The sequence below is a fragment of the Rattus norvegicus genome, chromosome 8 (genome assembly GCF_021556685.1).
Source record: "Rattus norvegicus strain SHRSP/BbbUtx chromosome 8, alternate assembly SHRSP_T2T, whole genome shotgun sequence".
NCBI lineage: Eukaryota > Metazoa > Chordata > Mammalia > Rodentia > Muridae > Rattus > Rattus norvegicus.
Genome location: NC_141541.1, coordinates 106815855 through 106842566, shown reverse-complemented (window position 1 = coordinate 106842566; position 26712 = coordinate 106815855). Strand labels below are relative to the sequence as shown.

The window sequence follows — 26712 nt, the reverse complement described above, 5'->3', positions numbered from 1 at the left end:
GGCACCGTGAAGCCAGATTCTGCTGGCCAAACCCTGTTAGGCTTTCAGTACCTAGGTTGACAGTAACTCCTGCTTCTATGGGATCACTACATTGTAGTTTGGGTTGGACTAGTGATGTGGAAAGTACTTAACACCCAGATGATGGATACCAAACCACACACACTGCAGAGCCAAGCTGTGCCTCTAGGGAAAGAAAGATGCATAGCTGTACCCTCAAGATGTAATCTGTGGCTTTGCAGAGTTTCTCTGTTTACCCAAGAGAGGTGTTAGGGAAAAACTGGCCTCAGAGGCTCTGGAGAAAAAGCAAGCAAAGGTTGATATAAAATTTCTCTAAAACATGCGTCTTAAACAGAGATCATTTTTATTGGGGTAGCTTCATTTTAAGAAAAGGAAAAGAGACAAGGCAATGAGACAGACTCTGCTGGCAGAAACCTGGGGTGGCTATGTGTTTCAGCCCTGTGCTAGGCAGAGAGGGCTCCTGACCATTGGGCCATCCCACTTGTTCCTCGAGACCAAGGTTATCTGCTCGGGCCGCTCAGTGTACTTTCTTGAACACTTGCTTGCAGGTCACACCCTCTGCTCTCATCTCCTGGAATAATAAAGACACTGCTTATCAGCTAAAGCAACATTATACTCGAGAATCTTAGGACAGGGACTTGGAACACATAAAACGGCTGCTATTGTTCTGTATGGACGTCACTGATTCTTTAGAAAGTTGATGGAATGGGATCCATTGAGACCAGGCTCTCTGACCCTATAGACAGAGCTGGGTGGGAGCAGGGGTGGCTCTAAGTTGACCAGTAGGAACCTTTGATGACTCCCTTGTCTTTACTCCCTTAAAAAGCTTAAGGGCTTTAGGAATCCTGTAGGCCTGGAACAGTTCACTATTTTGCTTCAGAGTATTGCAAGAATTTAAGCCCGGGCTGCCCACTGGAGTTACCTGGTGCTCCTTTATCTCAGTGGGTACATCCAAGCCTTCCAGGCAGTTCTAAGAGCAACCAAGACAGCCCAAGATCTGCCTACAGGGGCACCTCCTGTTGACTATGGCCGGGAGGCAGTAGCCATCAAACTTTTTCAAGTTGTTGGGAAGTGAGGCTGAATATTTGTGTGACCTTTACTAAATCTTCAGTGCTGACAGAAGAACCTTGAAGCCCTTCAAGGGTCAAATGAAACCCCAGAGAGCCATCCGCACCCTGATTCGCAGCCTCTGGCACAGAGCCATGGGGCTAAAAGATGAGGGGACACTGAGATCATGTCCACCCATTCTGCAGCTAAGCAAACAGAGACCCAGGGAGGAGCCTGAGTTGAGGGATGCACCGGTCAGTTCAGGCCCCATGCAGCTGGTCTCTCCTTGCAGCTCATACAGTCACAGCTGCTGAGCTCAGGGGCAGAGGGACATTCTGAGATTGGGATGATGATAGCTGGGGTCCCCAAGGCACCCAGGGAGTGGTTCAGGATTTAGCTCAAGGTCTCTGGACAGGGCTCTTTTGCAGAGGGGGCAGCTGGGAAATTCCAGGATGGAGGAGTGACAGTGGCTTCCACCTCAGAGGACATGGGTCATGGCAGCTCTCATGGAGTCCAGCTGTCTTTCCCAGGCAGAAGGCAGAGTAGAAATGGCTTTACCCCGAGGCTGAGGGTAGAGCGCAGGACTGACTGAAGAAAACATTTCCTGGCCCTCAGCCTAAGCTGAGATCACATTCTCCCGGTGAATTCTGCTTGGCTCTGGCCCTGTTATGCACAGGGTACATATACGTTATTTGGAAGCAAAGGTTGGTTCTGTGTTTTGGGGAAGTGGAACTGGACTTGCAAGTGAGCCTCTCAGAGTTCCATGTCTTCACCACCAAAACCAGGAAGCTGATTCTTTATTCCACAGAACAGAAGGGTCTTGTCAACTGCTAGTACTACCGAATGTCCCTCCACCTGCTCCCCATAACTGGATCTTGAGTCAGCCAAGACCTTGAAAATACACTGTATGGCTTTCTGAGTCATTCAGGCATCTTCTGCGAAGAAGGTGCTTCTGAATAGAACCAACGCCTATCCACAGTGCTCTTTTCCATCATCCATTCACTCCCTCAGGGAATGCGGACTTCTGGGGACACAGCCTGTATCCCCACCATGGAACCTACCAGGTGAAGTTCATCACCCTCAATCCACTGGGTCCAGCCACGTCCCTCCTTCTCTCCCTTCTGAACACACTGAAGCTTGTCACCATCCCAGCTCACTGTGGTCTGTCAAAGCAAGAAACACAGTAGTCAGTCCTGGGGAAGCATCCCCCACCCCCACCCAGGGGGACTGAAGGACTGAGGCTTTTGACCTCAATGATTCAAGATGTGCTTATAGCAGCTTTAGTGCAGAAAACTCACAACCTAATCCTCCCTGCCCACCACATGCTTTTTATTAAAATGTGCAGAGAAGTTTATTGGAGGGGGGGAAAAGAGGGGTGATGAAGAAGAAAAGAGAGTGAAGGCTAGGGGGCTCTGCCTTTTATTTGGGCCATGCATGATGTAACTACATGCACTGCTGCACACAGGTAAGGGTACGTGGACCCTGGGAATGTATGGTGATTGCTATGGCAACTGGACTATGAATGGGTACACCAGTCAGGGCCTTGTCCCCTCATCTTCTCTGTGAAGAGAATCCTGCCTATCCCCAGACAGTTTGGCCATTCAATCATCATTATTACTTCAACTTTGCTAGGTCTTGTAATACCTACAAGACCCCACCCATGTCCTGAAAGAGTTTTCATTTCCCAGGAGAATGACCTCAGATGTCAACAAGGCTATTGGTGTCAGCCAACAGCTTCCTTCCTTCTCTAAGTCTTGATTTCCGCCGTTCTATTCTGTTGCATCTGGGTGGTCAGGACTTAGGTCAGTGGGGCTCTGAAGTCCCCTCTTCCACTGTGCTATGGAGCTTCTTTTTAAGGCCTTATCTTGCTGGATAAAGCCTTCAGGCCAGAGGTTTTTAGGAGGCCAGCAGTAAGTCAACAAAGGAGAGGCCGGGGAGGAAGAATACTGAGATGGGCTCCAAAGAGGAAGGTTGGACCCACAGAAGAAAGGTTCTTGGTGGTTTGTCATGAGATAAAGGCAGAGGTGGGTTAGTATAAGGTACAAATGCACAGTCCTCCTGTCCTGCCTGAGACCAGCCTATGGGCTGGACTCAAATCTGATACAAACCCACCCAGAGCCTGGTGTGTCCTTCCAGATGTAGAGATAAAAAGAGAAACATCCCTGAGGGGTTTCTGTTTCCTTGGAGCAGCCAAGAAAAGGGGAGTTGGGGTGGGGGGTAGGGGGGAGGATCAACCGACAATGGGAGCTCAACCTGGTCTCCCTAGCATGACCAATAAGTAAGCGCCTGGTGTCAGCAGGACCTGAGCTGGATGGAAATGGCCAAGATTTCTCCCTTGCACTGTGCCTACCTCTTTTTGGATAGACATCCTTGCCATAAGGGAGACTCTTCAGGAGCCCCGCCTCTCACCCTAGAGTTGGAAGGACTCTGTTCACTCCTGCTCACTGTGAGGTTCTTGGTGACTTTGACATGCCCAGGGTCCACATGTCCCCACCTGGCGTCAGGGCATTGACTTAGGGACATGGGCTTTGCATGACCCAGGGTCTGAGCTTCCAGTGTTCTCTGTCACACTCAGGATGTCACATCAGCATCAGGAAAGCCAGGAACAGCCCAATGCAGATGAGAGGGAGGAAAAAGCTGGGCAATGGGTATGGAGTGAGGACTCCCCTGGAGGCCCAAGTCTCCTTCCTCCTGGATGCCCTCCAAGGAACAGCAGCTTCACCTTTGGGCTTGCTGATTGCTACTGCCCTCTGCTGTTGAGAGGAGCCTGCAGCGGGACTCAGGAGATGGGTCCTCCTCAAGAGCGGAAGGGTGCAAGTAGGAGTTCCAAACGTCATATAAAAAGGCTTCTGCTGACCTCTGCTTATGATACCAGTGACAGGGACACAGATATTAGAAGATCTTTGGGAGCCCAGTGTAATCTGTGAACCGTAGGCTAATGGGAAACAAAACAAAAAGAAAGGGGGAGGAGGAAGAGGAGAAGAAAGGGGAAGAGGAAGAGGAAAGGGGGGAGGAAAGAAAGAAGGAAGGAAAGAGAGAGAAAGAGAGAAAGAAAGAAGAGAGCGAGGATTCTCAAACATGACCTCTGGCTTCCATGCACATGCACACATATGCATACATGCCACTATACATGTAAATGAGTGCATACACACACACACAGCAAGAGGAGAGAGAGAGAGAGAGAGAGAGAGAGAGAGAGAGAGAGAGAGAGAGAGAGAGAGAGAGAGAGAGATTTCAGACAGCAGGGTGCCTGCTACACAAGCTAAGTCTGGATCCTCAGAACTCACATTTAAAAGCCACACGCGGTAGAGCACATGTCTGTAATCCCAGTGTGACTCTAGCAGCAGATGGGAGGTGGGTGGAACTGTCTGAAACCAGCAGTCCCATTAACCTAGCGTACGCAGCCTTGAACAAGAGAGACCAAGGCTAAAACAAAGTGGAAGGTGAGAACTGGCACCCGACACTGTTCTCTGACCTCCACGTGCGTGGCATAGCACTGCGCCCCTGCACTCGTGACATGAGCAGACACACAGGTATACAGAAGTGAGGCAGGTGTAGCCAGGGCTGCACCACTATGCACACTGATCTCACTCCTGGAGGTGGTTCACAGTGAGTGTGGGGCACAAGAAACCTTGTGGTTCCTCTTCTTGATTCAGAGACTCGCTTGGGGCACATGTGTAGCCTCAAGCCTGAGAAAGTCCAGTGTCGGTCGGGTCAGAATACAGTGTAGTCTGTGTCGGAAGAGACTGCGGTGGGCAAAGGCTGTTATGTCCCAAATGTGGCAAAAAGCCACACAGGGTCTTATCCATGCCTGGCGTTCCATAGGGAGAGGGACTGAGAAGTGAGTCTTCGGCTTCAAACATCTCCTAAGAACGGCGGTTTCCTCGGCAATCACCACCATGTGCCTACGCACAGACCTAGTCTGCAGGTGAAGGGCTCCTGACCCCATCGAAGCATGCGCAGTCAGGCTGGATCTCAGCAAGGATCTACGGGGTTTGTTTGTTTGCTTGCTTGTTTTCCAGAAAAGCAGGCAGATTCACACCCTCCGAACTTAAAAGAAGAAATGCAAACGAGTCTACTCAGTCTCGCTTCCTCAGAGATGACTGCCTAACATTCTGGAGCACTTCTGTCCGGTCGTCTATCAACGCACCCATGTGTCTCTGCTTTTAGAAAATTAGAATTGCCGACATGTATGCATGCATTTATGTCCTCATTTCTTTATTTATTAGAGGCGATTTCCACGTCCACAAATAGCAGCCATAAGCGTGCTTTTCATTGTCGTGTACTACCCAGAAAATGGCCACATCATTTGCAAGAACCAGAGGAAAATGAAAATGAGGGACTCTCATTCAAAAATAGTAATGATCTGAAGCTAGCAACAGCAGAGCATCCGGACAAGCGGGGAGCCCCCAGGGCCACTGAAGCTGGCCCCGGTGGTGTGTTAGGGAACATACACACCATGATTCAGCCGGTTACCGACTCTGGGACATTTGGGTATTTTATAATTCTATACAGTATAAATAAATAAGGCTTCCTCATAAACAATCTTTTCAACTCATTATTTCCTCAGAGCAGATGCCCTGAGGAAGGTCTCTCCCATGGAATCACTCTTGCATGCAGATTGTTAAAGCTTTTAACGACCGTGCCAACTGGATCACCACACTCACACCTGTTCACCCTCCAGGGCCACTGTCAGAGAAGGGCCATGACTGGGATACTCACCAGGTAAGGTGGGCTTCTGCCCGCAAGCCGTGGTCATTCTAGATCCCATGGCATATTGTTAGCTCAGGGCCCTGACAAGGGGTAGGTAGAATATCAGGCACTGTGGTAGGAGGTTGTGGAGCAAATGTATACCTAATATATAGAAGTCTTTCTGGGATCCATACACACAGGGAAGGGATTCCTCAGTTGACACCTGTCAGTGTCCAAGCCCTTTCCTGGCACCAGTCAAGCTCCTCTTGACTTTTATCCTAGGGAACTCAGAGCACAGACTATTTTTTTTTCTCTTTTTTCGGAGCTGGGGACCGAACCCATGGCCTTGTGCTCGCTAGGCAAGTGCTCTACCGCTGAGCTAAATCCCCAACCCCGACTATTCTTGACTAAACTGGAAATGGTGGAACATCTGAGGTTAGGGGGGTTATGTGACTTTATCAGAATTACAAGGGAACTCCTGTTTCCCATGGCAGGATACCTGGTAGACACCTGCTAAAGTCTTTGGAAGAAGACAGATATGTTTTGGTCCCACCACTTGAGAGGTTGAGGCAAGAGGCTCACTATAGGTTTAAGGTCAGCCTAGCCTACGAGGTATTTGTTCCAGCGACTCAAAGTCTGGCCTTCATTAGAAACAGGAAAGGGGTGTGAGGATCTGCAGGGAGGGCAATCTCTCAGAATGAAATGAAAGGTAGCTTTGGCTAACCTGGAACCCAATAGGTAGACCAGGCTGGCCTCAAACTCAGAGCTCCACCTGCATCTGCCTCTCAAGCGCTGGGATTAAAGGTATGAACCATGCCCAGTGGTAATTCCTTTTCTTATGACACAAAATGCAAATTCTTCTTACAGCCTGTTCTAGGATCCAAAAATGTCTTTGGCCTTCTTCTGAGGTCAGTAGCCATCCATCTTTCAATGCCTGATCTGAAGGAGTCTTGGAGGCTTTTTGACCCACTTTCCTAGATGGACCCAATTTATCTGCTTCTGGGGGGTGGGGTGGGGACCTCAGTCAGGAATACATTCCTGACAAGTTTCAGGGAGAGGAGAGGAGAGGCTGGTGTGTGTGTGTGTGTGTGTGTGTGTGTGTGTGTGTGTGTGTGTAACTGCTATCCTAGATTCAGAACCCCACCTTAGATATGAAGGACAGATAGAAGGACAAGACAGTGGACAGTCACATTGTAGTTTGGCTTCTCAACAGTTCTTATTCCAACTCCCCAAGAAGGTATAAGGGGCTGGAACCAGGGCAACTGCCCAAAGCCAGTCTAAGTTTTTATTAAAAATGAACAATAATCCACATCTCTTTGACTGTGTCAGCAGCTTTCAGAGCCATGGGCCAAGAGATGAGTGAGGACAATTTTATACCACTCTGACAAGGGACTGTCATTTCAAAAGCCATTATCCACCTCTCAGCCACTCAGAAATCCTAGCTGGCACTGCGGCCAGCAAGCCTGGGTGACCCTGTCCCGGGCATGTCTTGATGTTCCTTTGTCCCTTTCAGGTGACTAGTATTGGTTGTGACAGTCAGTGACCTGACATGACCTATAAACACTGAGACTCAATGTGGCTCTCAGAAAATGTGTGACATTTATTAAAGTTCCCACGTGCTTCTACTCACTCACTCTAAGGACAGGGATGCCTGGTCACTCCTATCCCTCCATGCTTGCCCACAAAAAACTGCCAGGTTCTCCCTTGCTGTACCCAGCTCTGGGTCAGTCTTATCTCTGTGGGTCTAGAGACAGGTCCTAAGGTGAGACACCTTTCCTAACGGGAGTCTTGTCAACAAGCTCCAGAGCCAGGCCCGACCCAGCTGTAACACCCACACTCTTTAGATTTGGGCATACAAGTCAGAGCCCAGACAGTGAGTTGGCACTTCTTGTGTACAGCCCTCGAGGGCTCAGATCTGCCTTTCCTCCTGCTGTTTGATTTTAACACATGATTTTCTCTCAGAGGGTCTTTCTGTTCCTGGTAAGACAGCCTTTGGAGCTTGTATTAAATAAGCTGTTGGGTGGAGGGGTAAGAAAGCTCTAAGTCCTAACACATGAGGCCGGGTCCTGAGAGCTTGCAACAGTGTTTCATTAATCCGGAAGGGTTAGAGCCACAAAAGATCCCCAAGCTCCTGTAATATTCGGCCTGCTGCTGGTGGAGCTGACCACAGTGCTGTCCCACTGAGAAGCGAAATGGGTGGGTAGTGGCTTCTTTTTGTCTAGTCCTCTCCTAAGGGAATTATTTAAAATTACCCCAAATCAGTACATTTAGGGGGAGAAAGTCAACTCACTGTGACCGCAGATGAAAACCAAATTAATAGGCTTTAATAACGTCGATGAGTAATTAGAGATGCAAAGACCACTTTACAAAAAGCCACTGTGAATACATATTGCCATAACAAGACCTTTGAGGGCACAAGAGACTTCGATGAAGGCATTCAGTACTACCGTGAAGATGTTACCAGCTAATGATAGCACAAGTCTTAGGACAAATAAAATTAAATACGGTCAGATGAATAATCTTGGCACAATATTTCCTTTTTTTCCCCAATCATTTTAAAAAGACCCCAGACTCAGATTAGACCTACTACAGTTAGGGCTGCTGCTGAGACCAAGGTTCTGAGGAGCAGGTGAGAGGCTGGAGAATGTTAGAGGTCTGTGCCAGCCAACCCTGTCCAGGCATCTGGAAGGCTTCCTGGGTGGAAGTGACAGCATCATATCATGATCCCACCATCACCATCATGACCAGTAGGGATACTCAGAACGTGCCAGAGAGGGTGCTGGGCAAGTTACAACGAAGCACTTCACCTTGGCTCCTTCCTTAGAGCAGCTGTACGCCCTTTATAAATGTGCAGCCTGAAGACTGAGGTCACTCAGCTGTGGAGAAGTCAGTGACTGTGCTCAGTGGTCCCCTGGCTTCAGTTGAGCCTTACATGAAGGAGGATGTGTAGCCTGGCTCTGCAGGGAACCCCATCCAGCAGCCACGGTCCAGCCCCCTCAAAACCTCTGGCACACTGGCTGCTGCAGGAGAAGAAGGTTGCAATGAAAGAAAAGTCGAGAAGAAAGAAACTTCCTGAAGAAGGGTAGGTTTTGGGTAGACAATGTGCTGGAGGTCTGAAAGCAGGAGGTTGCTCATCAGCCTGAGATAGGGCAGCCTGGAGGAGGTGTGGCCATGAACGACCAGAATGTCAGAAAGGGCCACAGGGTTCTGAGAAGGGGAGAAGTGGGCGTGGTGGTGCACACTTTTAATCCTAGCACCCGGGAGTCAGCAGCAGGCAGATCTCTGAGTTCAAGGCCAGCCTGGTCTACAGAGTGAGGACAGTCAGGGCTACACAGAGGAGGAGAAAAAAAAGTAGGGAGAGTCAAGGGGGAAGATGAGGAGAAGGAAAAGAGATCTATCTATCTATCTATCTATCTATCTATCTATCTATCTATCTATCTAGATGAAGTAGGTAGGTAGGTAGGTAGGTAGGTAGGTAGGTAGGTAGGATCCCAGGCAGAGAGAATAGCCTAGGAAATGCAGGCAGGTCAAGAGAGAAGGGTTACATGGAGGGGCAGGCCTTCCTGGGCTAGCCTCTCCTGTTCTATTTAGGGCTGGACCCGGCACCTCCAGAACAGAATTTGCTAGGAAGGCTTACAGTCTACTTATTCTCGTGTCTTAGGGGCTTGGCTGGCTAAATGTGGCTCTTATGGAAAGTCCAGGTGCTGGCCTCTCTAGCCCCTGCTTCCAGGCCAAGCCGATCCAGCTCCTTTAGCACAAGGTGGTAGGAGTGCTGGAGGCAGGAGGATGAGAGATCCAGGAGAGGATGACCCACCTGAATGCTTGAGTCATCTTCGGTGGGAGTCTGTGGGCTCTGCTGACCTTTCTCGGCAAACAGAAGGGACGCCCAGATTAGAAGCTTGTTCTTAGGATCCAGGTAAGAATATACAGGTCAGCAAAGAGTTCCTGAGGCCTGGGATCCTCTTACCACACACGTGTGGGATGCCAATAAGCACTTTGGGGCAGCAAAGTGCACAACTGATTTTTTGAATGAATGAATGAATGAATGGCAAAAGCCATTCTAGGGCGATGCTGGTAGTTTTCAATGACTGCCATAAAACAACATCTGCCCACAAGACAAAACAGCCAGGCAATGTGGTTGCCACTTCTTCCTTAGATAAGCTTTACAGAATGTCCCCACTACCATCCCCAGGAGCGCTCTGGCTTCAAATGCCTGAGAAATGAGGCACCGTGCACAGGGACATAGAGGACGGGTCGTGGTTTACATCTCCTCCTGTCAGACTCTGAGCTCACAGCCTGTCCTCTATCCCCAGAGACCACCTTCCTCCATGGAGCTCCATCCAGCAGGCCGCAGTGTAGGCTGCTACAGCCATGGATCTGTGGTTCATCCATCTTTACGTCTTTCAGGTGACATGACCCTGAGCTATTCACTCCCCGTCAGCAGCCTCATTGCAAATGGAGGCCATCACTCTGCCAGGAGAGCATAGCATCAGCTTAAACATGGCTGTTTCCATGCAGGGCTACAAACTCCTGGGTCAGCAGCAGTATGGTCCACTGCTGGCCTCACCCAAGCCTGTGGTATGGAAAGTCTTGTTGACCCTTCCACTCTCCTGTTCTGTCTTCCCTGAATGGCCAGGCATCCCTTCACACCCAGAATTTATCTCCTGAGGTGACAGTTCACTGTGTGGAAGGTAGATAGTTACAGCCTCTCCTGATGGAGCTGTCCTGAAGGTTTTCCCACCCTCCCATCCTCACTTAACTTTCACTGAGAGGCAGTTAGCCCTGATTCTTTAATTACCCCTATTTCGCAGATTAGTAGAGGCTCAGAGAGGGGGAAATAATTTTCCCTAGGGGAGCGGTTCACACAGAGATGAGATGTCAAAGGAGGTCAGGCTTCAGAATTAACAGGTCATGACTCTCTAGACAGAGTGGGGCAAGTATGAAAAACTGTGTTCAGGAAGATATGGAATAATTGCCTCCCTCGAACTTGGGCTTCTTAGTGAGCCCTGTGTCCTCCACGGTTGGGAAGAACAGACTTCTATGTGGACCTCACTCCCCCGCCACTTGATGAACCCATCCTATGGCACTGCTTCATGAATGGCCTCCTGCACTTTGGATTCCATGCTCAAAGATAGATTAATCCAGAGCTCTGACCCCCTAGGATAATAGTCATACTTCTCCTTGCTAAGCATCTGGGGTCACACTGCCTTCATCCCAATCCACTGAGTACCTATCTGTCTTGCACCTTAGTTTCTTCATATGCGACATATGAAGAATCTGGGCACCTTCTTCATAGAACTGTTGTAAGGTTGATGATGGTGATGATGGTGATGATAGTGATGATGATGATGATGATGATGATGATGATGATGATGATGATGATATCAACAATAACAACCACAACACACAGGAAATGCTTAGAAGAATGTCTGGCAGCGGCAAAATACCTGGTAGACATAATCTATTATTAAATTGAATTACAGTATATCTTGTATATGGTCAATGTCAACCTTTTACACTGTTCTGTTGTCTTGTTTAATGCTCACCTAACAAATACACTAGAACCTATCGTGCTAGGTCTTAAGGTGCAGAAGGAAGGAAGTTCTTTGCCATCTAGAATCTCACATATATTATCAAGTGTCACCGGTGCTCTAAGAGATATACCTGCAGAGAGAGAGCGAGCTTGGGGCAAAAGGAAGGATGGCGGCATGATGGCCAATCCAGACAAGACCAACAGAGCAGGTAGGCCTGAGTTAGCGCTCTACCAGTGGGGAACTATGCTTCCAAAAAAAGGCAAGGCGGACCATCCCAGAAGGCTGAGCAGAAGAGCAAAGGAAGGCACCCACACACACAGGATGGGGCCAGGAGTAAAAGGTGTATGGCAAGGAGTAGAGAGGCAGGAAGTTATATCCTACAGTCGGCCATAGGGCTGTCAGCACTGAGGAGCTCCTAGGGGTGTCAACTGGGGAGCAGTATAGTCAGGTTCCCCATGAAGATGTGAAGAGTGGGCTGGAGTCTGGGCAGGAGTCTGGACGGTGGGAGAAGGGTGGACTGTGAAAAGAAGCAGTAATTAAAGGAAACCGTCTACAGGAAGTGCTGTGCTTGGCACACAGCAGGACAAGAGATGTTAATTGTTGTTGTTGTTGTTACAGTTAAGATCTTCTGAGCAGTGCAGGCGGAAGGAGAGGAGAGGGACATTATAAAGCAGAGTCTTTGGAAATGGTGGAGGAATTGTTCCTAAACGCGTTTATCTTCAGAGCAACCATTTACACGGCTGGGTAGCGGTCTCTGGAACTAAAAGGCCAGTCTTTCTAGGCACCATAATTATTCAGTATTTAGGAAGCCAGCAGGAGACAGCTTGTTCTCTGAGCCACACAAAATCAAAAGTCACAAATTATCTAAAGCCGGAGCCCAAAGGCAACGGTTACAAAAAGTGGTGTGACCCTGGCGGAGTTCCTCGTCCCAGGGTGTGAAGTGGGAAGGCACAGCCCATACCCCCTTCTCAGTCGAGGGACACAAGGCCACAGTGGCTCTCAGGGCTATCTATGGGGCTGAGAGCTTCTTGTTATCAGGAAACTGCACATAGATACCTTTGTGCAAACTTAATGGGGGGGGGGTTCCTGGAATATAACCCATGTGTGGGCTGTCTGAGTCAGAGGGTAAGATGATTTCTGACTCACAGCCCATTGTCAGACAGACTTTCCCCGCACTGGCTGAGTGTAAGACAATTCCACTGTGAAGGAGGGGAAGACGGCTGTGGAGCCTGTTTCCTTTCATCCTTGTCTGCACACCCATCTCGTTTACACTTCTTCCCCCGAGGACCTCTCCCCCATCAGAAAAGCAGGAGGGCTGGTGGGGTACAAGGAGGAAAGATGCAGTTACTGTCCTTGTATTCAAGGTGCTATCCTGGGGTGTCTGTGTATCGGAGGAACCCCCCCCCCAATAAAAGCCAGAACAGTTAGCAATATAAATGGACTTTAACAAAGGCTTACAGTCAGTAAGACAGATACCTGGGTGAGCTAGCGTACTTCCCCCTCCTCTAACCCCACCCGGTGTGTGTGTGTGTGTGTGTGTGTGTGTGTGTGTGTGTGTGTGTGTGTGTTCCAAACACTCTAATACAGCTTACTTTACACAAGGGACAGGGTGTGGCAGGGTTCTAGACAAACAGGTGACTGATGGGTTCTCAGAGAGGGGACTGCTGAATTGGGCTTATCCCTTGTTAAGTGAAATACTCTCAGGAGTGTATCCAGTTAACTCCAAGTCAAATACATCACTAAGGGCCTGAGTCCAGGGGAGAAGGACTTTAGCTTACTGTCACAGGAATGGCTGTCAGAAGAAAGGCACAAACTCCCCCAGGCCCCTCTGTGCTTTAACAATGAGGATTCTAGCAGGAGGTCTTTTCAACAAGTGCTGGCTTGCTGGATGGCAAAGAGGTTTTCTCCAGAGGGACATGTATGTCCCTTTCCAGGCTTCAGGATGGTCTCCTGAACTGGGTCCCAGGGGTGAGAAACCCCCACCCTAAGTACAAAGGCTCAGGCACATCTGTAGCAGCTCCTCTCCCACCCCCGCAGAGCCCCACTCACATTAGTCAGCAACAAAACAGCCCAGTCTGGAGAGACCTTCAAAGCTTAGCCAGAGAAACAGACTCCAGACCCACTGGGCAGTCAGAGTGTGCCAGAGGCCATGGTGACAGCTTGTTATACTTACAGCAGCTCTCCTGAAGCATTGGTGTTTGTTTAGAGCCCTGACACACCCTGCTTATTCAGATGTGGAGCCTGGATCCACTCCTGCAGAAGATGGGTGAGCCTTTCTTACCATCAGCAGAATACGGGAGAGTAGCCAGGAGATGATACAGTTTGGATAGGTGTCCCCCAATCTGATGTACTCAAGGCTTGGCCCTACTGGGAGGTGGTGCGACTTTTAAGAGTTGAGGTCTGCTTGGATGACTTCTGGTGAAAGGAGGAATATTGGGACTCTGCTTTTATTCTGGCCACTAGGTGAATAAATAGCCATCCCCTGCATTGTGCCTCCTCCATGGCCTACCACCTCCATACAGGCTCAGAAGGAACAGTACTAACTAATCATCCACGGGAACTTGCAAGGCTGCACGTAAGTCAAAATAAACCCTTCTTCTTTTTAAGTAGATTGGCCCAGGTATTTTTTTTTTACAGCAGCAGAAAGCTGATTGACATAGTGCTTCCAAAGCACATAGGAAAATGTCACGCACATTACACATCTGCCTTCCTCTCTTGAGACTCTCATTCTTGAAACCTAGCTGCCACAGAGAGTAAGTCCATCTTGAGAGAATCCTCAAGCTCCCAGCTAACAGGCATTCAGCAGGGACAAGCCATCCCCTCTGAACTTTGCTCAGATTGCCTATTTGTAAATTAAATAGATGACTTGCTTTAAGGTACTAGTTTTCAAGGTAGGTCACTGCCCTGAAACAAAAAGCGCCATATTTAATTCTCATGGTGCCATTAGGTGAGCATGGTGTTTGGTTCCTCTTTGGAAACGAACAGCTGGGATGTGGAAACGGGATTCAAATTCACAGCCTAACCTAAACGCTCTGCCATTCCCTGTCTACTCAGAGCACACTTTCCTGTTCACCTGCACATTCAGTTGCATTTCTGTATCACTGGGACCCCTAACTGTCATGGCTTCTTGCAAGGATCCACAGGCAGTGCCTGACCCTGTCCCCCAATAGGTCAGGGCTGTATCTACCATCATTCAGTCAGCCCCCAGAAGTGAGCAGCTTTAACGGAAGCAACACAATTCTTCCTCTGAATTACGATGAGAACACCATAGGAGCCTGAGCCTGACCAGCTGTTCCTCACAATATCAGCAGCATGGTCCTTTGAGCCATCAACAGCAGCAGCATCTGGGGACTCGGTAGAAAAACAGGCACTTGAGCCCCACCCCAGGGCTCTGAATGAGAACCTTGGGAGAAAGACAGGCTCAAGTGTGTGACTTGGGCAGTTAGTTCAGGAGTTCTGGAGTCTCAGTCTAAGGATGTGTCCAGACAGAAGAGACTGGAAATCAGTTCACAGGGCTTAAGGAGAAAGAAAGATGTTCTGTTAGCTTAACTATATGGAAAATAATATTTGCATATAACATTCCAACCTTTTTCTCTCCCTCTCTTTCTTCATTTGAATACCTGCATTCCTGACCTTATCTTGTTTTTTCCTTCATTGGTACTTCTCCACCTAGCCCATGCAGAGTGGGAAGATGTGTGTTCCAACTAGTCAGAGAGCCTAGCTTATGCTCATGCTCTCTCTCTCTCTCTCTCTCTCTCTCTCTCTCTCTCTCTCTCTCTCTCTCTCTCTCCTCAGAATGAATCCTAGCAAAGGGTATGACGGGGCTAGCTGGGTGGTGTGCCGCATGTACAGCCTGCCAGGACCCAGTAGGGAATTCTCACCAGTGCCTCTGAGAGGCACTGACGGCCAGGAAAAAAAATTAACAGTTGTAACTTATTTCAACCAACAGCTGGCCCTCCCAGATGAGTGCAGTAATCCTCATGTCCTGTTGTCAGCAGGGATGCTGGTCCTACTTTGCAGGTGGTATTGGCAACATGACAAAGGCAATGTGTATCATCTCTGTGGTCCTCAGAATTGACTGCAGGGGGCCAGGCAAAGCAGCAATCGGGATGACCACTTTTGCTGATGTGGAAGCAGAATTGGGGTGTCTAATCCATTGCCTGTATGCTGTAGCCAGCTGTGCTGGCAGTAACATCAGATCTTCCCACTCATCCCAGGCCCCACAACCCTAAGGACACTCACTGCCCACCTTACAGACCTGGGGGCAGAGAGCTTCACAAACACATCAATCAGAAACCTTGAGCTTGAATTAAGGAGGCATGTTTTCTGAGCCTCAGATTTTCATCTATGTTATGGGTAAAATAATCCCCACCGAAGAGCATTCGCTGTGAGGACCAAAGGGGGAACCGTAGGGAGAGCGAGAGCGCTTGGTGCAGGCACAGTGAAGATCGGCCCCCAGGTATGTTCCCTTGCTCCTGCCTTGCAAAACTCCAATCTTGAAAAGCCAGTGTGAGCCCTGAAAGCTACTTTGTAAATTTTGTTTGGCTGCTTTCATTCTTCTTTTTATAATCCTCAAAAGCACGCTGCTGACACTGATTTCAAAGGTCAGGAGAACTTTAGCTAGGACATGAAAGAGATCCTGTGTTGAGGACTTGGAAAAGACCCAGCTGAATACTAGGGCTTGGTCTGGGCAGAGTTGGCTCTCAGAGGGTTCCCAAATCCAACAGCATCTGAGCTCTGCGGCCTGAGGCATTAATTTCACCACTGGCACGATATTTGTTAACATAAGAACCCAAAGATTTCTTTAATGGGTCAAGAACAGGATCAGGAAGCTGGCAAGACTTTAAACCAGAGTGCTAACAGCGTTTTGATGGATTTCGTGTGTTGCCATATATAATTAGATGTCTGGCTGGGTGAACAGATAAATGGGCATAAGTGAGTGCTTGCGAGGAAGTTAGGGAGGGAAGGGAAGGAAACACAGATGGTTTAAAAGAAAGTAGATTGAAAAACGTCTAAAAGTGCAGATAAAGAGAGATACCTAAAAACATCATGGAGAAAAACAAAAACAAAAACAAAACCAAAACCAAAACCAAACAATGTGCAGAAAAATGGAATTTTCCCATCTCTCTTTCTCTCTTTTCTCCTTCCCTTTCCTTCTTTCCCCTCTCTTCCTTCTTCTCTGCCCTAGGTTGCTATTTTGGCACTGACCAACTAGTGGATAGTACAGACCCACTGGAAACTGTAGCAATAGTAGGTTTCAAGGGGTAGGGTATGGGCTGAGCAGGGGAAGGGGCCCTTTCCTTCCCTTTCGCTCTCTTCCGCTATTTGAGTTTTCCCCCTTCCCTTTTATAATAAAAACAAAGAGAGCAGCAGAGGGCCAAGGCTGGGAGTGAAAGGCAGGCCCTGTGGAGGGGTCATCCTGAGTTCAAAGCTCGAGATGAAGGCCAGGCCAAAGCCAAGGGAGGCGGTGCCAGATCCGAATGAACAAAGAGGCCTCTTCCAGGGAAACCCCGACCTGGTGTCCACTGTGGAACGACAAATGGCCCTTCTGCCACCAGCACGCAGAACCGGGCTCACTGCTGGCTCCTCACAAAGGCTCAGTCTCACCCCATAGGATCCATTCGCTATGGAGGGGCAGCTGAGGACAAGAACAGAATGGTTTTAGGGACTGTCTTGACCAGAAGTGGGAATTCTACCTCAGGCTGAAGAGCACTGACCTGTCTGAGCCTCACCCAGAGAAACCTATCCAGGTTGACTGTACCTGACACTCAAGGTGGGTCTCTTGTCTGATACTGCACAGTACAGACAAAGGAGTCTGGGCACCTGTGGTGAAGTTCAAACCAGTCTTTCTAAACATCTACCAGTCCTGAGGTGGCGGCTGCACCAGGGTCCTGAGGGATCTTTACTGACCAGACTGGAGATATGGGCTAAGCGCTCCAGGGACAGAGACAGCTCATGCAATTCTAGAGCACGCCAAGGGTGGCAGGGGAGGTAGTGACCGGTGGACTTTGCACCTCATCTGTGCTTTTTATACAGGCACAAGTATAGCGAGACGCCACCGTCCCCCAAAACACCACAAATGGCTACTTGACCCTGGACCCAGGTACCCAGGTGGAGGAGGATGACAACAAGCCTCTCACATAAAGGGGACACTGGCAGGTGTCCAAGAGACCCACACCACGGAACGAGAACACAAGCTTGGTGTTTTTTAGCCCTTAATGTTTTGTTCTGTAAGAACAGTCAGACATAGGTTTTCGTTTTGTTTTGTTTCTCCCTGTGAAATCTTAGAATCCCTGGCCCCCGTTGGCAACCAGCTCGAACGCTGTGCGGGCCAAACTAAACACATCTGCAGGCTGGATTCCATCCTTTGGCTGCTGCTCCGAATACAGATAAGATTCCCCAAGTAAAGGAAGAAACAGAGACGTTGCGCCAGCAGCCTCCAGGCCCTTTGGAGAGGAATGTTAGCCTGGCTCCGCCTTGCTCCGTGAGGACACCCTGCTGGCCTGTCAGATCACATTTAGGTCCCTTTTCAGGTTCTCATCACGGATGTCCCTCTGCCATGTTTTGCATATGTAGCTTCATACAATCACTGGCAGGGGTCTCTCAGGGCAGCTTCCTTTCGCCCAGACCTTACTTGAGCGCTGGGCTTCACCATGCATGATCAGCTCGTTCATTCTTCCCACCTTGTCCTAAGGACCCCACTCAAGTGGCCCCTCCTGGGGGCTTTCCTAACCATAGCCCACCTCTGTACCCCCCACCCCATCCTCTACCTCTACCACGAATGAGTCTCCAATCCATGCATGAGTCTACAATGGCCCACAGATCTCTCTCTCCTCCACAGTCTTGGGCACCCAGGAAGCCAGCTATCCCTTTCCTTAGGCTGCACCCAGAGCCCAGCAAGAGACAGGTCTGAAATAACATTTATTTACCAGACACTTTTCTTGCCCTGGGCTTTTCTTTCATTCCTTTCCTGTTTGGCTGGCTACAGCTTCCTCCTGTCTATCCTACCAGCCTTAGATCAGACTTACTTGTGATGAGAACTGTCTCTGACCTCCCAGACCAAAGAGGGGGCTCTTCTTTGTCCTGATCACACTACAGTGTGAATCACTGCCTTGGACCCCTTCCCCTAGTCTAAGTCTTCCCAGGCCCCACTCCCACACTCTTATTCCCCAAGAGACTGGAATTCCCCCAGAAATCCCATTCTGGCCACAAGTGTAAGCCTTGGCTAGCCAGAGGCAAGTGGGAAGAGATTGGCCACTTGCCCCAGCCCAGAAGAGACAGTGAGGGTCAGTGGTGACCATGAACACACCTTGGCAGGACTGCTTAGCCATGCTTATCTCGGGACCTCTGTTTAAGCTTTAATATCACTTCAGGACCCCGAGATGGACTTGGGGAGATGGGTTACTGGATCCCTTTATCCCTTTTCCCAAAGTGGCCACAATGACTACATTTCCTTTTTCTTTTCTTTACTATTCAATTTGTCTTTTTAAAATTGGCTTATCCAGGACAGATAGCTGGACCTGGCTATGTGGGGTACAGACTGTGACCCCAACTTTGATAGCAATCCTTCCTCCCAGAGAGCAATGCTGGCTAGTCTTGCAGCAGCAAAGATAACAGTGATGTCATCCCAGCATTACCCTGCTTCCTTGAGCAGAATCCCTGGCTTGTTCACCTACCAGGAAGGTCTAAGAAAAGGTAGTCGTGGCCCTTTCCCCTGTGCTCCAAATCCTTTCCATAACCCATGCCTCTCCACCTAGCGCAGTAGGGACCTCCTCCAGAACCCCAGGATCCCCTCCATCCTGCCCATGACTCGCCTCCCTTTGTCTTCATAGCGCAAGCTGTTGTGACCTTTGGGTGTCTATCTCACACAAAGACTGTGTATTCCCGGATGTCACAGACTGTGCTTTGCTTTTTGTCTGTCCCTGCTGTCATGGCCACATTCAAGGGAGGCAGGCTGCTTGCTCTGACCTTCCCTCTGCCCTTTAGGTAACCCTCACCCCAAGGTTAACACAGGAGGAAGCCCTATATATAAAGTTGGCGAATGACATGTAAACTATGACATCACCAGGCACACGGTAGACCCTTTGGTGAACACTCACTCATATTACCAGGTGGTCAGTAACAACAATCAATCAAGTACAAGCCAGCATATTCAGAATTGCAGTGATCCCCAATAAAGGCACATCTGCTGTGAATTCCATGTAGTGGACCGGAAGCAGTCTAGGACAATGGAGAGAAGGCAGTTCCTGTCTGAAGGTGTCCTTTCTGACTGTAAGCGTTTGGTGCCTGGAGACTTTCGAGCAGCGGTTCTCAACCTTCCCAGTGCTGTGACCCTCTAATACATGTGGTGTGCTGGTGAGCCCCAACCATAAAGTTATTTGTGTTGATACTTCATAACTACAGTTTTGCTGCTGTTATAAGTCGTAATGTAAATATGCAATGTAAAAATGCAGGATATCAGATATGTGATCCCCCAAAGGGGTTGGTTGAGAATCACTGCGTTGGAGTACAGCATTGTTCTAGAACAGTCGTTTTCTCCCTCCCAAGGCCTCTCCAAATACACTGCTTACTGCCTACTCTTTTCCCATCGTTCCCAATGGCAGGCTCAGATACTGGCTGATAGTTTCCCAAAGAATAAAGCAGGTAAGACTGAGTGGTCCTCCTGGTGATCCTTAACCCTCTTCAGCCACCGTCCTCGAGAATTTAGCCCTACTGTTTCTGAAAGGACAACCACAGAGGAACCTGGTGGGGTGTGGCCTTCAACATAAGAAGGTTAAAATCCCTACTTCTGCAGTTTTCTTCCCCCTAGCTACTGGCTTACTATGGGGTTCCCAATAGCCCCTTCACTGGCTGTGGTGGGACATGACACAGTGCAGGGTCTATACATTTATATCCGAAAAATGCCCTTGGCAAGCTCCCCCTTCCTACAAAGCAAGGCATCGCCTGGAAACAAGCACAAGCCAGGGCTGGACCTAAGACCATGCAAGAGACACTGCTGGAAGCAGGCACAAGCCAGGGCTGGACCTAAGACCATGCAAGAGACACTGCTGGAAGCAGGCACAAGCCAGGGCTAGACCCAAGACCATGCAAGAGACAATGAGGGTATCCTGGCCTCCCAGGAATGTCAGAATGCTGACGGAGGCCTGAGGCTGACCAGAGTCTGCTGTGGTACCGCTAATTGGGGTCTTCGGGTCACTAGTTTCCCACTCTCAGAGGGGCTGGGGCCTCCTTTATCCCTACTGCTTCTTCCTCTGACCCTGGATGCTGCTTACAGTTCTATAGGGTTAGGAACTGGGTGAGAGGTTGAAAGGAAGCGCAGGGCTCAGTGGGTATCAGTGTGAACCAGGGTCAAATCCCAGCTTTGCAGCTGCAGGCCAGGGGACTTCCAGCAGAGGCAAAGGTGTCCCTGCTCCCTTCAGAGACCTTGCACTAGATCACTTGGGTAAAATAACACTGCAGAGGGCTCCCTGTGCCTTCTCTCTTCCTGCTCTCCACCAAAGAGGTCAAGAATTCCAGGCCCCTCCCCACCACTCTATCCATTGATTACGTTGATTTTATCTTTAAAATGAACAAGCTCCTATCTCCTCACAGTTAGGGTGAGCCTCGGTGAGGCCATGTGTGTCTGAGCACTTGGCAGGGTTGGAGCCTTCACAGCTGACCAAACAATCGATTCTGTCCGGCCACCAACACTTGAAGGGTGGGTTTAGCCTACCCTGGGACTCTGGGGCCTGGAGGGAAGATCCAGTGTTTCCCAATACCGGATCTTTTCTCCCTCCAATGAGCTAACCCAGCTCTAGGATAGAACCAGAGGGCAGGAGACACCAAGGGCTCCAAGGGTCTCACCATGCACTTGCGGTCATCTATGCCTGTCAGATCCTCCTCGAACTCCTTCCCAACTTGGAAGTCCATGATATAGTTTCGAAAAGTGCTCAGCGTGCGGATGATCATGTGGTCGCCATCCTGCACGATCTCTTTGTCCGGCTTCAGCAAGTTGGCGATTTTTCGCAAGGCCACGTTGACATCTACAAGGGGTGCAGAGAGAGCAGCGGCAGAGTTGTCAAGAAAACTCAGAGAAGAAAGGATCCCCTAGGTAGCGGGCTTCCCAGGTAGCGGAACAAGGTTGAGATTCCAGCTCACTTAGAGGGCCATCCGTGTCTTGCCCTCTTTAGAAAACAAAGTTTTGTTCTGTTTTGTTTTTCTTTGCTAGACCTTTAAAAACAAACTAGCAAAGCTGACCCAGCTCTAGTGATTGAATTATCTACCTCTGGGGATAGCTATCTGACTCTTGCCACCAATTAATCCTAACAGCTAGGGCCCTCTAGTTGGCAGCAGCCAGCAGCGCTCTGGTCTGGGTGGCAGGGTCTGCGGGGAGCCCGGGGTTGTGCACCGCGCGGGTCACGCTTACCGAGCGCACGCAGGTACTCCTCGAAATTCTCGTTGCTCAGCATCTTCCAGTACCCGTTGAAGTCCACAGGCATTTTGGGGACAGACTGGGGATCGCCCGACACGGAGAAGGCGGGAGCGGCTGTGGGCTCCGCTGGGACTGTGGCTGCCAATGCGCTCCGGGTGAAGGGCGGCCCGGAAATGGGCGCCCTCCGGGGACACGGGGCTCCGTGGGGCGGCGACTGCTGGATTCGGAGAGTGCACAAAGCCCGCAGGAGGGTCCATTGTAGCGATCCCTCCTCCCAGTGTGAGAGGGCGGGGCGGGAATAGGGGCGGGGCTGGGGGCGGGGCCAGGTTTGTCCCTGCTGTGGGCCACCTTCAGTTCAGACCTTCCATTCGTTCTTTTCACCTCCCCAGCCTAGAAAGAAGAGGTGTGGAAAGGCAAGGGTTGCTCTTGGTCCTAGTTTCTGTGTACCCCTCCCCACTTCCCTAGGGACTCCTTCAAACACCTGAAATTCTCACCCCCAGGCCTCCTGAGTGTTGAAAACACATCTCCTTCAGGTTTGCTAGCGTTATTAAGGAAGAGGCCATTTACTGGCCTTTGTCTCAAGCTCTGTGTCAGTGGTCTGGCCAGTTCCTAAAAAGCTGATCTGTTTAACTCTGGGGACGAAGAGCAGAGCAACTGCCCACAGCTCTCCCAGGAAATAAAGCAAAGTTGGTGGTCCTAAATGTGCACTGGACAGGAAAACGCTCCAGGTGAACCCATGCACGGAGGTCAGAGACCCAAGGCCTTCTGCTCACGTGGACGGACACTCTTCTGTGGGATAGTGTGTTTTTGTCTTCTTCCAGGGAAGGACAGCACAGACCTTTCCTCGATTCTGCACGTTGTTTTTTTTTTAGTTAATATATTCTGGGCCCTTTCCATACCTGTGCACTGAACGACGCCTCATTGTTTCTGTAGACTTCCATTACTATCTTCAGTGCCTATTTGCCTGGGTCGGAATGGGGTGGGGGTAGGGGTGGGCGTGTTCTGTGGCTTCTGATCCTCTGCTGCCATTGGCAACGGTAGCAGTGAAGACCTTTATCTCATCTCACCTGCTACCTGTGTGCTACAAAGAGATGACAGTGTCTGACTTTTTGACCTACTAAAGACTAAATATTTCTTTAAAAAAATTTTTTTTAGCACAGATCAGCACCTGGGAGCCTGTGGAATGAGGTATGGTATGCTTTCTTCTTGGCGAAGAAGAACTATGCCTCCCCCATTCCTCAGAGTATTTGGCTAAAGGAGGAAAGGGCACCATCCCATCCCCTCAGGGTAGGGCAAGTGTCCTCTGGGAGAAAGGTTGGAATTTTAGCCCTCCTCGCTCACTCAGGGACTCCCTTGCTGAACACCAGGGGCTCTCAGCCTCAGCACTATTGAAACGAATCTGTTAAGATTTTCAGTAGCACTGCTGGTCCCAGCTCCCTAAAGTTCTGCAAAAATGTCTCCAGATGTTGTCAAGTTCTGAGGTTAGAGAAAAAAATCACCCTGAGTGAGGGCCACAGCTGTATCCCCATCACAGCCTTGGGCTCCATTTGCCCTTTGTTTGCTCTGGCTTGTTTAGGCTGTGGGTTGTTGTCTAGATCCTGGCCCTACGTCCCCTCCCCAGTTAGTGCAGAACTCAGGTCGAGACTGCCTGTCCCAGCCACATCTAAGGTAAAGGTATAAGAAGTCTTCTGCCACTCATGGGCATAGGTCCCGCTTTGGCCCAGATTGTCTAGTCTAAGACGTTGTGTGAGCGGCAGCTGAGGCACACAGCTTCCTTGTCATCCTGACTCACTGGAATGGAGGGTTGGGTAGAGGTTTGAATGCTGAGTAAATGGTTCCTCAGCCACCCCCAACGAGTCTAAAGTCTTTCCCGGCGCCCTCCCCAGCTACTTCCCTTTGTGCCCTGAGATGAGTCTCCTGGGATGGTTTATGCCAAAGCCTAGTGCAGTGCTTGACACATAGTAGGGACAGTGAGCCCTAGTCTGTTGCTGAACTTAGAGCGGCTCCTAATGTTCCAGACAGAGGCTGCTCCAGATCTCCGCTATTCATCAGGGAGGACACAGATCTGGCCACTCCTCCTTTCACTGGCCATTTTCACCATCACCTGGTCCCTTGACCTTTACTCTGAGCTTGTTTGCTGAGCACACAGCACATTAGCCAGTTAGTTTACTGTCTCTGTCTTTGTCTAGTGCTCTAAATAGGTCCAAAAGCTCTTGCTCTCCTAGGAGGCTTTCTGTAGTAAACAGGGCAGCAGTGGTGTTCAACCTGTGGGTGGTAGGTAACTCTTTTGGAAGGGGGTGTCAAATGACCCTTTCATGGGGGTCGCCTAAGACACAGATAGTTACATTTTAATTCATTAACAGTAGCAAACTTACAGTTATGGAATAGCAACAAAATAATTTTATGGTCAGGGTCACCACAATATGAGGAATCATTTAAAGGGTCACATTAGGAAGGTTGAGAGCCAGTGAGTGAGGGTTTCTCTTGTGGTGATAAAACAAAGGCAACTTATAGAAGGGTTTATGATTGGCTTAACACTCTGGAAGGATAAGAGTCTGTTGCTGTCATGGTGGGGAGCACGACAGCATACAGGCAGGAATGGTTCTGGGGAAGCAGCTGAAAACACATGTCTCGGTCCTGAAGCCAGAACACAGAGGACTGAGGATGAAGGTGAAGAGAGGACTTTGTAATTTGAAAGCCTGCCTCCCACACAGTCTGCCCATACATCCTCCAGTGAGACAGCACCTCCTGGGGTACCAAAGTGGGAACCAGGAATGTAAACATCTGAGACTGTGGGGGGTCGTAGCTGCTGACTGTCTTGTAGCTGTGTCAGGTTGCCTGTGTGGGCTTTAGGGCAGACCAGCTGTTTTGATATACTTCAGTGAAAAGCACTCCATGGATACTGTGGGTACCCCTGCGGCTCTCCCTCTGCTGATGCTCCCTCTGCTCGCTGGATTCTGTGGAGCTGGTTTCAAGTGCCCTTCTGTGTGACTCCGGACTGCTTGTGATGTGTACTACAGAGGAGGAACAATGGGGAGAGAACATCAGACATGTGGGGCCTCTGGGGACTGGGGATCAAGGAGATCTCCTTAAAGGAGGTGGCTCTTGCTGGAGCTTCAGGTCAGGCAGAATCAACGAGGTGTCAAGGGGGTGTAGGGGAGGGTCAGCATGGAGTAGGAAGGAAGAAGAGAGGAGGAGGCATGAGTTCAGAGAACAGTCAGCGTGCGGAACGAATGAAGACTTGTTAATGGCAGCCTACAATAGACAAGAAAAATCTAACTGGGCTTTCTTCATTCCCTAGTCCTAAGAACAGGAGCAGACAGAGATTTACAACCGTTTCTCAGAGGCCCAAAAGTGCCAAGATTGAGAGCAGCAAGCCAATGACTGTGTATGTGCAGTGGGATAAGTAGGAACAAGTGCCACTCCTGGGCTGTGGTGGTTAGGGAGGAAAGAGAAGCACTAGGGACTTGGGAAGGGGCTCAGCTATCCAAACCACAGCAGTGACACATTTGCAGGTCTCAAGGTTAGCTCCTTGGTACCGTTGAGAGGACCAGTATTCTTCCTGTACATCTTAGAACAAGAAAAATCTCTGGTGGGTGTGGTGACTTATCCCTATAACCGGAGCATTCAGGAGGCTGCGTTGGGAAGAGTCCCAAGAGTTCAAGACCAGCCTGGGCTACAGTATGAGACAGAAAAGGAAGAAGAAGAGGAGGAAGGGAGAAGAAGGAAGAAAAAGAGGGAGAAGAGGGAAAAAGAAAGAAACAAAGAAAGGATTTAAACTCCCATTCCGGTGATAAAAAGATAAGCAAACCTGTCATGTGGTCACCGGTTTATGCTAATAGTGGGTATGGGGGTGGGCTTTTAAGGCTGCTTGGAAGACACAGAAAGAGCAGGCAGTGATCCTTGGAAGAGCAAGAGAGATGGGGAAATCTGAGAGGCAACAAGACCGAAGTCCCTGTGCAAATTTAAGGGTTTTTCAGATGCCAAGTGTCTCAATTACACACAGCTGTAGAATTCTGGGTAAGATGAGACTACTGGGTGCTTGCTTTCATAGGTTACAGGGGCAGGATCTTTGGACAGAGGGTGTTTTTGTTTTTTAACTTGTTCCAGTCACATGGGCGGAGTGTCAGGATTGATTAGAGTCTGAAAGTGTGTCTAGCTCTGTCTGATTCTGAAGCCCCAGATCTTAAACACCTGTTACTGTTTGTTATTGTCAGTGAGGTGAGGATCTATGGGGACCCTAGCCTGCTGGATTTGATAAACAGGCTGACAGAAGGGAGTCACAGAGAGGAAATAAGCCTCCCAAGTCATCATCAATATGGAAGCAGAAACTGAATCCCACGTGAGATGAAAACACAGGGCCTATATTCTAAGCAGAAAAAAAAATCTATAAGCTGTTAAGAATTTATGCACCTTAGCAAGGTTCTGACTAGATTTAAAAAGAACAAATCTTGCCAGAGTGATATTGTTGTGATCTTGGAGTAGAGCTATACAATGGAGGGATGAAAGGGAGACATCTAGTCAGACACACATTGATGTTTAGGATGCACGAGACTGACTCCTCTGAGGCATTCCTCGGAGTGAATAAAGATCTGCTCATGCTGACCCATGGCCAGGAGGAGCTGCCCTCAGAGGGATGGGCCAAGATTGCATGGAGTTAACCTAAGGCCCCAGGCTGGATCGTGTCTGCTCAGAAGCAGTAGAGGGCAAACATGATTGTGGACAGGCTGCAGAGTGCCCAGGCATCTGCAGGCCAGGAGCTCAGACTCCAAACAGTGACCACCTCCCAAACAGCACAGGACATCATTCCTTGTCTCTGACATTCCTGCTCTGTCTTGTAACTGACAGATCACATGGGATGGACAGAGGTGGGCTTTAGATTTAGATTGGGTTTAAACCCAGGACCCACCGTAACCTGCTGGATTGCAGGGAAGCCACTTGAGGTACCACCGTCATTAGAGAGGTTTAAGGAGTTTGACATGCATGTCCTCTGTAAACTCTAGTTTGTCC

At 49.5% G+C, this 26712-nt stretch overlaps 1 protein-coding gene across 1 annotated transcript; it reads right to left on the bottom strand.

Moving 5' to 3' along the window:
• Positions 1-342: 342 nt before the first annotated feature.
• On the bottom strand, positions 343-21864 carry Rbp1 (retinol binding protein 1). Its single transcript, NM_012733.5, has 4 exons — positions 21697-21864; positions 21135-21313; positions 2127-2228; positions 343-589 (listed from the first exon to the last, which is right to left on the bottom strand). Exons 1-4 carry the CDS (start codon positions 21767-21769, stop codon positions 536-538), a joined length of 408 nt encoding a protein of 135 aa, NP_036865.1. The 5' UTR covers positions 21770-21864; the 3' UTR covers positions 343-535.
• Positions 21865-26712: the final 4848 nt, after the last annotated feature.